The 14,055-nt window shown below is 38.8% G+C and overlaps 1 protein-coding gene across 1 annotated transcript in view; it reads right to left on the reverse strand.

Moving 5' to 3' along the window:
* ADTRP (androgen dependent TFPI regulating protein) overlaps positions 1-13,126 on the reverse strand; it is a 64,451-nt gene extending 51,325 nt beyond the window's left edge. Inside the window, exon 1 of the mRNA XM_023538409.1 lies at positions 12,897-13,126. Within this exon, the coding sequence (XP_023394177.1) occupies positions 12,897-13,049 (153 nt within the window). The 5' untranslated portion in view covers positions 13,050-13,126. The remainder of the gene's footprint in view (positions 1-12,896) is intronic.
* Positions 13,127-14,055: the final 929 nt, after the last annotated feature.

Here is a 14,055-nt window from a genome sequence, read left to right on the forward strand (position 1 = left end):
GTTATTAAAATATTGCCTATATTCCTCATGCTATACTTTATATCTCCATGACTATTTTTTAACTACCAATTTGTACTTCTTAATCCCTTCTCTTTTTTCATACACCTTCAAACTCCCTCCCATCTGGCAACTGTCAAAATGTTCTCTGTATCTATGAGCTTGTTTCTGTTTTGCTTGGTTGTAAAATACTAAACAAAACATGTAAATATTTTGTTCTTTAGATTCCACATGTAAATAAAATCATGTGGCATTTGTCTTTCTCTGACTTATTCCACTCAGCATAATACCCTCTAGGTCTACCCATGTTGGTGCAGATGGAAAGATTTTATTCTTTTTTATTCTATTATACATATGTACTACCTATTATTTATCTATTATTTATTTACCTATTATTAATCTGTTGATTGATACCCAGGTTGCCTCCATATCTTGACTATTGTAAATAATGCTTCAATGAACATATGGATTCACATATCTCTTTGAAGTAGAGTTTTGGGTTTCCTCAGATAAATATCCAGAAATGGGATTACTGGATCTTCTTTCTCTCTTATTAGAGTCTTTGTTTTAAAGTCTATTTTGTCTGGTATAAGTATTACTACCCCAGCTTTTTGTTTGTTTGTTTCCATTGTCATGAAATATCTTTTTCTATTCCTTTACTTTCAGTCTCTGTGTGCCTTTCAATCTGAAGTGAGTCTCTTGTAGGCAACATATGTAAAAGTCTTGTTTTCTTATCTGTTAAGCCACCCTATCTTTTGATTGGAGCATTTAATCCATTATATATTTAAAGTAAATGTTGATAGATATGTTGTTATTGCCATTTATTATTCATATTTTTAATCTTTTTTCCCCCCTTCTTCTTAAAGAAGTCCTGCTAATATTTCTCGTAATACTGGTTTAATGTTGATGAACTCCTTCAGCTTTTTCTTGTCTGGGAAGCTTTTTATCTGTCCTTTGATTCTAAAGGATAGTTTTGCTGGCTGGAGTAATCTCAGTTACAGGTTCTTTCTTTTCACCACTTTGAATATTTCATGTCAGTTCCTTCTGGCCAGCAGATGGCTGCTACCTGCACTGAGCTTGAGGTACTTCAAGAGGCCAAGCCACGAACCAAGGCTAGCTACCACTAGTGCCAGGCTTGGGGCTGCTCAGCAAAAAGTACAGGGCATGAGGAGGGCAGATGCTTTTTCGTGTGTGTTTTGCAAACCTTTGAGAGATTTTCAGAAAGTCCACAGCATGAGCCAAAACAGGCCATTTATATGAAAAAGTAACTGGAAGTGGCTTGGGTGGGCCTGTAAGTATGGTAGGGTGCGGTCTTGGGGAATCATCAGGGCAAGGTAAACTGTGTTAGCCAGGTCAATGGAGACTTAGATGGTGCCTGCCTTCATCTGCACTCCAGGAGTGGGGAAGGCTCAATAAAAAAACAATGGATTCTGCCAGCACTTCTGTTTGGTTGAAAGCTGCCCCTATAGCCCTCTCCCTGAAGCCAGACAATTCAATTTTTCCCCATATGTATTTAGTATTTTTAGAGCTGCTGCCCCAGCCCTGGTGCTCAGAGCAAGTGCTTCTGTCAGCAATAAGTCGTGCATGTGCCCTTAAAGAGAAACCCCTGGGATTCCCGTAGCCTTCTGTCTCACTCCATCTCACTCATCCACAATCTTTGCTGGTTTTCGCACTTCTCTCTCCAGCACTGGAACCCCAGGTTGGGGAGCCTAATGTGGGGCTGGGATCTCTCACTCCTCAGGGAGAACTTCCGAAGGCAAGATATCACTCCCGAGTTTTAACCACCACACATGGGGGTGCGACCAAACTGTTCTGCATCTCTGCCCCTTATACCAGTCTCAATGTGGCTTCTTCTGTATATCTTTAATTGTAGTACTTCTGTTCAGCTAGATTTCATGTGATTCTCTATGATGGTTATTCTGTAGTTTAATTGTAATTTTGATGTGATCGTAAGAGGAGGCAGGCACAGCATTTACCTACTCTACCATCTTCCTACCACTTCTTCTTTATCCACTTGTCTATTGATGGACACTTAGGTTGCTTCCATATCTTGGCTATTATAAATAGCACTTCAGTGAACACAGGGTGCATAAACCTTTTCAAATTAGTGTTTTGATTTTCTTTGGATAAATACCCAGAAGTGGAATTGCTGGAATTAATTTCTTGATGAATCTCTAAACTGTTTTTCATAGTGGCTGCGCCAATTCACAATCCCACCAACAGTGCACGAGAGTTCCCTTTTTTCCAGACCCTCATTTGTTGTTTGTTGTTTGTTGATCTATTGATGCTGGCCATTCTGACAGGTGTGAGGTGATAGCTCGTTGTGGCTTTAATTTGCATTTCTCTAATGATAAGTGACATTGAGCATCTTTTCATATGTCTATTAGCCATCTGTGCGTCTTCTTTGGAGAAATGTCTATTCAGGGCCTCTGCCCATTTTTTTAATTGGATTGTTAGTTTTTTTGATGTTAAGTTGTGTGAATTCTTTATAAATTTGGGGTATTAACTCCTTTTGGATATATCATTGGCAAATACCTTCTCCCATTCAGTAGGTTGTCTTTCCATTTCGTTGATGCTTTCCTTTGCTATGCGAAAACTTTTCAGTATGATGTAGTCTTGTTTGTTTATTTTTTCTGTCTTCTTTGCGTGAGGCAACATGTCAGAAAAAATATTACTAAGAGCAATGTCAAAGAGTTTACTGCCTATGTTTTCTTCAAGGAGTTTTATAGTTTTGGATGTTATATCTAAGTCATTAATCCATTTTGAGTCTATTCTTGTATATGGTGTAAGAAAGTGATCTAGTTTCCAGTTTCTTTCTTTTTTTGTTTTGCATGTATCTGTTCAGTTTTTCCAACACCATTTAATGAATAGACTGTCTTTACCTCATTTTATATGCTTGCCTTTTTTGTCATAGATTAATTGACCATATAAGCATGAGTTTATTTCTGGGCTCTTTATTCTGTTCCATTGATCTATGTCTGTTTTTATGCCACTACCATGCTGTTTTGATTACTGTAGTGTTGTTTGATATCAGGTATTGTGATACCACCAACTTTACTTTTCTTTCTAAAGATTACGGCTATCTAAAGATTCTGTGGCTATTCAGAATCTTTTATAATTCCATATAAATTTTAGGATTATTTGAGTTCTATGAAAAATGCTGTTGGTATTTTGATAGGGATTGCATTGAATCTATAAGTTGCTTTGGGAAATAAGAACATTTTAATGATGTTAATTCTTCCTATCCATGAACACAGTATATGCTTTTATTTATTTGTATCTTCTTCAGTTTTTTTCTTCAATATCTTATAATTTTCTGAGTACAAGTCTTTGGTTAAATTTATTCCTAGGTATTTTTTTCATGCTATTATAAATGAAATTGTTTTCTTAATTTCTCTTTCTGATAATTCATTATTGGTGTATATAAATGCAACTGACTTCTGAATATTAATTTTATATGCTGTTACTTAACTGAATTCATTTATCAGTTCTAATAGCTTTTTGGTTGAATCTTTAAGGTTCTCTCTATGTAGTATGAAGTCATTGGCAAATAATGACAGTTTTACTTCTTCCTTTCCTATTTGGATGCCTTTTATTTCTTTTTCTTGTCTGATTGCTATGGCTAGGACTTTCATTACTATGTGGAATAAAAGTGGTGAAAGCGGACATCCTTTGTCTTATTCCTGATCTTAAGGGAAACACATTTATCTTTTCATTGTTGAGTATGATAACTGTGAGTTTGTCATATATGGCCTTTATTATGTTGAGGTATGGTCCTTCTATTCCCATTCTGTTGAGAATCAGTAATCAGAAATGGATGCTGAATTTTGTCAAATGCTTTTTCTACATTTATTGATATGATCACATAATTTTTGTCCTTTGTTTTGTTTATGTGGTGAATCGCTTTAATTGATTTGTGGCTATCGAACCAACCTTGCATCCCAGCAATAAATCCCATTTGATTATGGTGTATGATCTTGTTAACATCTTGCTGAATTTGGTTTGCTGATATTTTATTGAGGATTTTTGCGTCTATGTTCATCAGGGATATCAGCCTATAATTTTCTTGTAATGTCTTTGTCTTTGGAATCAGGGTAATGGTAGCCTCATAAAATGAAGTTGGGAGGCTTCCATCCTCTTGTCTTTTTGGAATAACTTGAGAAGGATAGGTATTATTTTTTTTCTTTGAATGTTTGGTAAAATTCACCTGTAAAGACGTTTGGTCCAGGACTTTTGTTTGTTGGGATTTTTTTTGATTACTGATTCAATTTCATTAGTAATTGGCTGAAGCACAGCCTTTTTAAAGGAGGTAAGGTCACTTAAAAGCAAACCTTAGCCATTCTTAATGTTTTGCGTAAACCCATGGCTTCTAATCTAAGGCCTCATGGGTCACAGCAACACAGAGTTGAGGTTGGTTTAGAATTATGCTTGCATCAGAATCCATCTTATTCCTTAAAAGCTCTGCATTGGTGCAAAAAGGACATGACTCTGCTCTGAGAGTATGAGTCAGGCAAGTTCTTGAAACTGAAGAGCTTGTTCAATCAAGTTGGCTATTGGGGAACAACTTCTGAGGTCTGAACTCTGGGAAAGCTCTAGTCAGTCAGCCTCCTGCCATTCCTTGGGCTGAAGGTGTAGATGAGAGAGAATACGGAATTAGATTATGCCAGGAATAATCTAATTCCTCAAACCAGCAGCACTGACATCACCCAAAAGTTTGTTAGAAATGCCATACCTTAGCCCCACCACAGGCTATGGAATCAGAATCTTTGGGAATGGGGCCCAGAAATATGTTTTTTTAAAAAAATTCTTTAGGTGATCCTTATATATGTTTAATTTCTAGAACCAGTGGGTAAGACATAAGTTTGTCACTTAATTCTACTTACTACTGAAAGGTATATGACTTTTTATCGAATTCTTGTTATGTGCTATCTACTGATCTAGGCTTTTAATTTATCATAACAACATTATGAGGTAAGTCCAATTATTATACCTGCTTCCAACCCATTTTATAGAATGAGGAAACTGAGGCATAGAAAGATGAACAAATCTGTCTAAAGTCTCACAGTTGGTAAATGTCAAGGTCAGAATTTGAAATGCAAGATCCGGTTCTTGAGCCAGACTTAAAAAAAAAAAAAAGTATCAGGTTTCTAAAAACAGTTCAGATAAAGCACTGTGGGAAGTCATGAGAGAGAGAGAATTATCTCCAGGTGAGAGAATTAAAAATGACTTAAAAATACTGATGCGTGATTTTCATTTACCCAGAGATTCTAATTTAATGGGTCTAAGGGTGTGGCCTAGGCAACAGAATTTTAAAAAAATTATCACAGTAATTCTAATCAGGGCAGCTAAGGTTGAGAACCACTTGCCTAGAGGAACTTTTATTTGGAAATTGAGACCTGGCCTTCTTGGGAGAGGTAGAGCTGCAGAGATTCAGGGAGTTGAATCCTCCTGGTGGTTGCTAGAGAGAGGAAAAGAAAGAGGGAAGAGGAGAGAAGTTAGAAGTGAATGCTGAGGAAATTCCCTCATCTAAGGAAGGAGTAAGTGGGCAGCAAAGTACCAAAAAATAATCAGATGGTAGAAAACAAGGAATGTACAAGAAACTTGGTCCTTGAAGGAGAAAGCTTCAAGCCAGAGGAGGCATTCTAGGGAGGGCACCAGTTTTAAATGTTATGAAGATGTTGCCACCCTAATATTTGTCATCAACTTTCAACATTTGGCCCCTCTGGCTGTAGAATTTGGAGTGCAATCTTTTGCAAATAGATGTTAAAAGTCTCCTCTTCTTCTCTTTCCTCCTACCCCAGCAGTTCTCACCTCATCTTGGTTTCACTTCCAGCTGTTCAAGCCAGGGCAGGCAGCTGCTTTAGTTAGGAAATGCAGGCATGGGGCCTGAAACTGGGTGAGGAGACCTGCACTATTCTATCAACAGAGCAATTAATCATCTACTGAGCACTGGGTGTCTGCCAGGTTTTCACTCTTTGGGGAGAGGCTGCCTCCACCTAGCATGTGAAGTTCATGTGACCACTTTCCCTAGTGAGAGCCTCCTAGAGTTATCATGAATCAAGCTCATCCTGATTCTCTCTTGCCTTTCCCAGTCACAGAATATGGAAATTGGATTGGGTAAATGAACACATAACTCCAAGCTTCCGTGGGTTTTCCCTCATCAATAAAAATTTGTTCTACACCACAAACTTGCCAGTTACTTCTCCCCCTCCACCTTTAGCTCATACATTATTTCATAGGCATATGCCACATTGTAAAGATGCCAACATGTGTGTGTGTTGTGATAGCCTTGTCCTCGTTAACTTAATCTGCATTGACATACCATCATCTGTATCAATAAAAAATATTTATGGAGTTCTCACGTAGGAGCTCAAGAGGGAGGTGCTAGAGTGTAGCCAAGAGAAATAAATAGGCAAAAATTAGGGCATAGAAGAACCAGACAGCAGAGTTGAAGGGCAAAAAGGGGAGGTGTCATGAGCTCACTCAAAGAGGCAGCTTCCTGGGGGACCTAAAGGACAAGTTGGGATCAGTTCACCAAATGGGACAATGGCCTGCTCTTTCTCTAAGGACAAAACAATGAAATGTTTATAAAACATGCACACAAAGAACAGTGAAGGGAGAAAATGGTAGCTGTTATAAGGTGAATTGTGTCCCCCCACCTGAAAATTCATGTATTAAAGTTATAACCTCCAGTACCTCAGAATATGACTGTATGTGGAGATAGGGTCTTTACAAAGAAATATCAAGTTAAAATGAAGTCAGTAGGGTGGACTCTAATCCAGTATGACTGGTATCTTTATAAGAAGAGGAGGTCAAGACACAGACATATACAGAGGGAAGACCATGTGAGGTCATGGAGAGAAAATGGACATCTAAAAGCCAAGGAATGAAGCCCCAGGATAAACCAACCCTGCCAGCACTTTGATCTTGGACTTTTAGCCTCTAGAACCATGAGAAATAAATTTCTGTTTTTTAAGCCATCCAGTCTGTGGTATTTTATCATCATAGTCCAAATAAATCAACACAGCAGCATTAAAATAAGATAGCAATAAATGGCCTTCTTTTAAGAATTATACAACAAAATTACTGCCATTTACATTTCTCAACTATTTTGTCTGCCTAGGAAAACAGAGCTAATGCTATCTTCTTGATCAAGGCTTACTTCAGAGTTGTTGCTCTCTGATTTATCTTTTCTACCAGTTCTTCCCTAACTCTATTTGCTCTTTGTGCCTTTTTCTGAAATGCTGCTGGTCTAACTTTGATAGATGTCTTTCATTTTTGTCACCAGCTGACAAACATACCACCTGGAAGAGCTGAATTTACATTTTTATAATGAATGCAATTTAAGAAACCATAGCTAAAGGATATTTAGTTTTTACATTCTTGTGTCTTCACAAAATTCACAAAAATCTTGAAATCACAGAAACTTAGTCTAAGTCATCGAGTTTATTTATTTGCCTTTAAGCCAGAACCGTTTAAAACTATCTCAGGATATGAGATATTTTTCTATTTAAAAAATAATTCCAGAAAGGGAGATTCCACAAGTTTCCTGAGCAAAACATTACAACTCTTAGTAGATGACTCACGTAATCCAGTGTCCAGCTCAGCACTTTGTGCCTGACTTGAACAGGCCAGGGTTTTCTTAGCTCTTGCCTTGGAAATGATGCAATACTTACACTGTGAGACTATTTCATAATAAAAGAGCAAATAGGGACTAATTGCGATGAGTTTTTTATATTAGTGGCAGTGAGGGTGGTGGCATTTGGAGTAGGTAGAGGAAGACTTTGCCAAATATACCTGTATTATATGTATATACTATTTCAATCATCATTCGTAATGTTTTTAGCTTAGGTAAGAAAGTAGGATAAAAGAATTGGAAAAATATCATAGGAAAAGAAATGATAAAAATAGCACAAGCTAGAATGATGAGAAAAAAAAAAGAGAACAAACCAAGAATATTGAGAGACAGGTTAGAACAGTGTAAGAATGCTTGGCTAGAATTATATAGCTGGTGACCGCTGGCGTCAGTGCAGCAGTAGGATGGCTATAGAATAAATTCTTACAGGCAAGGCGGGGTCCCTAGAAAGTGGCTCTTGCCAATTAGAACCATGTTCTGTTCATTTATACATGTAACCAATATTCACAGAATGCTTGTTGAGTGTCAGAAATTGTATTAGACATAATATAGGCCAGGGCAGGCTCCATGTTAATGTGTGTGGTTTTTTTAGGAAGACAAAGAAAGAGGAAGAGGAAGAGAAGGAGGAAGCTTTTTTTTATGTTTACTATTTTACATTATGTAGGTCAGATTCCTGGGGAAATGGAATCTGAGATTCTGAGGCCTTCCTGTAAGTGTTCATTGAGGGTGCACTTTGACCATTTGTGAGAGGGAGGGAAGGAAGAAGGGAACAGGACTTAGCAGCAGGAAAAACTAAAAGGCAATGCAGCTGCATGGAATCAGCGGTTCTCTGAAGGACCCCTGGAGCTGAGTGGGCCCTTTAGAGTTGTCTTGGAGCCTGGCCTTTGTACTGCAAGTCAATTAGCCATTGGATACAGCAATATCAGGGAGGGTCATAAGCCTTGGTCTAGGCAGTTCCCTTCTGCTGATCCCAGTTCTGGGACAGGAGCTCAGCTGTGTCATCAGAAGCCAGCCCTTCTCCCAGGAACTGGACAATGAATAGCTCAGTGCTGAGGAGGTAGAGGGATCTGGGTGCCACACCACTCTATCCACTATGTATGAGGAAATCGAGGCACAGAGAAATTAAGTAACTTACTCAAGGTCCCACAGCAAGTGAATGGTAGAGCCAGCATTCACACCCAGACCGTCTGGTTCCAGAAGCTAAGCCTTCAATTACTAATCTCTATGCTGTATATAAAGAACCTACCAAAATGCTGTCATGATTGGTCAATAAATTATAGCTATTTTATTTTGGGCTCTGGAGGTGATTATTCCCTTCTATCAGCCCTAATCCTTTCAGCTATCTGGGAGCTCAAAACGGTGGCTTTAAGTATTTTTGTAAAATTGTTAATACTATTTTTGACTCTGTTGAGTTTAAGAGTTCCACAGATTAATGCATTAACCTGATTATGAAAATTAAATGTTGGTCCCAAGTACTGAAGTGGGTCCTCTATTGTGAGCTCACTGTTCATGGTCTTCCTTGGAGTTTGGACCAACAGAACATCCTCAAGAATCTCTCTTCCCTGGTCCTGCTTTGCCACCCCTGAGGATCTATGTAATGAAGTCTCTGTGATGAGGAGAAACAACATTTGTGGAAGACTCAGGCACTGGAAGCCTGAGCCAACACGAGTACCCTGAGGATGTCCACAGCACTGCCTTGTTATCACACCCAGCTTTGGGGACTTCTCACTCACTGCTCTCTGCTTGAGCCTGCAAACTCTATCTCCAGGACTGTCCCAGTGCTGAGGGCACCCACCTGGGCAGCTACAGCAGGGCAAGAAGTGTCTCCACAGGGGTTCTCCTCTAACAGAGAAGCTGGAGTATGCAGCCTGCACAAGGAGATACTTGAGCAATGAAGTGGGTGGGTGACCCTTGCCTGGATCTATGACCCACCAATCAGGGTACTCAGTGAGGAGACCCAAGTCTTACTAAATCATCCTCTCCTCTGTACAACCTCTACTCAAAGATAAAATGACTAGAGTTCATCACCACCCTCCCATGTTCTCTTTCCTTTGTCCACTGCTTACACCATTCTGAGTGCTTCTCACACATGAGATTATTTATCCCTCATGGCCACTCTGTGGTTATGAACTATTTTCATTTCTATTTGACAGATTTATTTCATTTCTATTTGACAGAAATGGAAAATACAAAGAAATATCTAGCCCAGGGTCACAGAGCTAGTAGAAGTACCATCCCAGAGAGCTCATGACCCAAGAGCTCCTGCTTGTAACCAATGGGCACACTGCCTCTCCCTCCCAAGAGAGAATTGGCTGCCTCTTCCCAGGGGTCAATTTACTCTCTCATGAGGCAGAGACTCAGATCTCCCTTCTCCTTCTACTCTCCTTAGGCACTAGGCATGAATTGGTCACCATGACCAATTCTCAGTGACACCTCTCATACTCCATTTCACCTCACCCCTGCCACCAATCCTAAGTTTCTTCGTTTTGAATTCCTTGGGACAACTTCAGAAGGAAATGAGGCATGCTCAGAATGCTGACTTCCACTAAGATGGACTTTGCTCTTAAAAGGGGGCATCGCTGATATTCAGCCAAGTAGAGAGTAAAGCTGTTTTAAGGGGAGGGGTGGAAATTTCCTAGAAAGCAAGATGCGGGGGTACTGACCTCAACAAGGTTATGTAAAATAAATCTGAAGATGTTATAGCAAGTTATGACACTCTATAACTTTAGAAGTGCAGCCATTAACTAATCCATTCATTAACACTAATTAATCATTAGGAAACATAACCATTAATCAGCCCAGTAGACCTCAAGAGCTAGAAATTTTAAGGCCCAACATTTTACCTTAAATAACATATTTGAAATCTATCCTTAAGTTCATCCTCCGAAACACATTCAACCCATCTTCATCAATTGAAGAACTTTCTATAAAGTCATACTTTCAAGATGATACCTGACAGAACTGAAAATGGAAACAGTCACAGGTAAGCCCCACATTACTCATTTCTAGGACCAGAATACATCAGAAGAGACTAATTGCTCAGGAGTGCAAAAAAAGCTAAGATCAAGTTCAATCAACATACCAAGTCACCTAGTTTTTATTATGGGGGTACTCTAGGCCAGCCAAAGTAGCAAATACAATTTAGAAGCATAGACTGTTAGGTCTGGCAAGGGCCTAGGGAACAAAATTCCTGTATTGGAGTCATTTACAAATAATTTGATTGGAATTTTAAGGTTCACGTGTAGGTGGAAATTAGAAAACAATACTATACAATACTAAACAATTTTTACAGAGATGATATAAAAATTCAGGGAAAGGAAAACGAATTGGGGCTGGAGTTGGTCAGCAGAGATTTTAAAGAGAATGTGGGATTTCAGGTGATCTACGAAAGTATCAAAGTAGTGGAGAGGCAGGTAGGCCTCTCGTTCAAGGATAATGTGAACATGGCAATGACAGCAAGAAGCCTAGGAAGCAACACTGGAGAAGACACTGGCCTTCCTTAAGAAGAGGTCTACCTTCAAGGGGAGAGGAGGATCTGAAGCCTGAGTAGGCAAGTGAGCTATTAAATCAGGAGTTTGGAAATGGTTCCATAAGGTAGTAGGGAGCCACTGTAGTTCTTATGTAGCAGACCATACTTCTCAAGCAGGCTCATGATATTTAAAACAAAACTAAACCAAAAACAGTGCTTTGGGAAGATTAATCCGGAATCTGAGTGGTAGACAGATAGATTGATAATGAGAAGACAATAAAGAGATGATTTGGTCATCCAGATACAAATTAATTAGAGCCTGCAATGAGAGGAGCAGTAAGATTAGGGGAAAAGGATGAACATGGCAAAAGGAAAAATAGAGGATTTGATGGCTAATTAGTTAGGGAAGCACAAAGGAGATTAACACTAGGAAATAACAGTGTCTTTGACAAAATAATTGTCTTTTTCATTCTTGGAAATATGAGGTTTCTAACCAAGCTAGAATTAAGTCAGAAAGCTGGTTCGTGGGAGTAGGTGATAAATCTGTTCTTAGCCATGCTTAGTATGAGGTGGGGTGCTGGATTTGGATTTGATTAGGCCATTAATCCTGCCTACAGACACCCCTCTCTTTTCATTGACCATTTTAAATATAAAGCCAACAGGTACGCAAAGCTGAGATTTTTACTGTATTATTTTAGCTCTACAAAAGAATTTCTTATTGTTCTGTTTTCATTTTTGTTTGTTTGTTTTTATCCCCATAAAATTCTATGATTGAAACAAGCCTTCACCTTGGTATTTTCGAACACATTAGAGCTGTATTCTGGGCTCAGATCTTTCAGACAAAATCAAATGACCAAAGAAAAAGAAGCAGAACCTCCAGGCCTGATTTGAACTTTCTGAATTTCCAACCCTTAGCATTTCAGAGTGTCACTTTTTCTGTTCATGTATAACCTCTGCTTAGAAGTATGATTCCAAAGGATTGGAATATTTTGTCCGGTTTCTGAAATGATATGTTTATATGGCACTCGGCATTTTAAAAATCTCAAACATTAATTTGCATCATCCCTAAAGGATATACTATTTTTAGCTTTTAATGCTAAAAATTTTTTTACATGTTCCCAAAACATTTTTAAAAAATCTATTTCCCTCCCATTCATTCACACTTCATTCATCAGAATGCAGTCAGCCAGGCAGAAAGACAAGAAGGGATCAAGTCATATGATTGGTTTCTAAATAGTTGAAAATCTGTATTTGCCATTTGGTTGGGTGATTTGTCCTTTAAGATGGAATCTTGAGCCTATAAAAAATAGAAGTGGAATCTGAACAGGGCAAAATATGTTTGCTTGTCTTAGATAAATCTGTTAGTCTGTGTGTGCTGTAAAATGGCATTATTCTTCCATTGGAAATTACACTTCCTACGCAACAGATGCCATTCTGCCTTTCTCACAGACTTCCTTAAGCAAAGTTCAAAATCTCTCTTCCATTTGTAGTCAATCTCATGGTGAAACCATTAATTTAGTCCCTCATTTGGAATCATCTGAGAAGAGCCCCCAGATAAGGTTCTTTTGAAAAACGCATTTAACAATTAGCCAACACAAAATGTAACTATGGATAACTTCTTAATTAGGCTTCTCAGAGCAAATTATCAAGTAACAGAGAAAGCCAAAACTCAAAAACAGTGAAGAAAGACAAATAATGGAATTTTGCATTTAACAAAATTCAGAGGTAATATATGTAGAAGTACTGATATTATAGACACATAGACTGTTCTCAGAGATGTTCATATGGACTTACCAGATTAAGGAATGTCAAGTACTTCCACCGCTGGGCATTTGGAAAGATTTTGCATTTCTGTGGATCCCGTCCTAGTTGAAAGATGTAATAATTGATGAAAATATACCAGCTCAAAACAAGGGAGTGATATATGCACGTAGAAGTCCTCGTCATGGCTAGCTTTGACAAGGGAACTGCGAATGTCTTAAGTAGCTTTCTTCTGGTGTCCTTCCCTTAGGTCAGAAGTGAAGTCCTACAGCAGGCTGGAGAGCTGTAAAACACGACCTCTGAGACTGAGTGTTCCAACAAAACTGAATTTTGCTTCCTATATAGATAGGCTCCCTTCCTGCTAAACTGGTGACAGGATTAGTGCTTGTTTTTAGATGTCTTGTTTAAATAATAGGTAATCTCAAGAGTTGCATAAAGGCAGCAATCAGTGCAAAAGATGCACGTGTTTGAGTGGGATGGGAGCATGGTTAAGTAACCTTATTATGAAGTACCAATAAACTCTGATGAAATACCGTCATAGCTGTATTCTCTTTTCTTTTCATTTGGTAGAACAAGGAAATGGCAAGAATATCTCTTGTGAAAATGAGGAGCAAGTTGATAAACCAAGAGGGAGAGATTGTGGGCATGTTTAGGACGTGGAAGAAGATAAGTAGAAAGGGAATGGGTATTGTAATCTTGCTCCTGAGATCTCCTAGGCCCTGTAAAATCTGAAACAACCTTTGATCCTTCAGGTAGCAGCTCCAAAGTTTCTTTTGTTTGTTTGTTTGTTTAGTTTAGTTTTGTATCTATACCCTAGAGGACCCAAGTTTACCGGGGGCTGTCCCAGACACTTTATTTGAACAGGTGTTCTCTGCCCTGGAGGGAAGAAGCATAGCAAGTGATCTGTGGCCAAAACAAAAGCATAGAAAGAAGTGTGTGGTCCTGACCCCAACATACCTGAGTTGAGACATTGCTAGGAGAGAGTAGGGGTCTTTGCATTGCCTTGGAGAGGACAAGTATGTGCTTAGGCTGGGAAGAGTTTGAAGAACTGAGACCTGCCTCAAGCTGGAAAGAAGGGACCTGAGAGCTAAAGGTGTGACAACTTGTGACATCACCAGCTTGTTTCCCTGGGCAACTGACTCAGAAGGTTCTGAACAAATTCCTGAGAGAAATGTTCCCAATGCAGTTATAG

Source organism: Pteropus vampyrus, unplaced genomic scaffold, assembly GCF_000151845.1.
Source record: "Pteropus vampyrus isolate Shadow unplaced genomic scaffold, Pvam_2.0 Scaffold221, whole genome shotgun sequence".
NCBI lineage: Eukaryota > Metazoa > Chordata > Mammalia > Chiroptera > Pteropodidae > Pteropus > Pteropus vampyrus.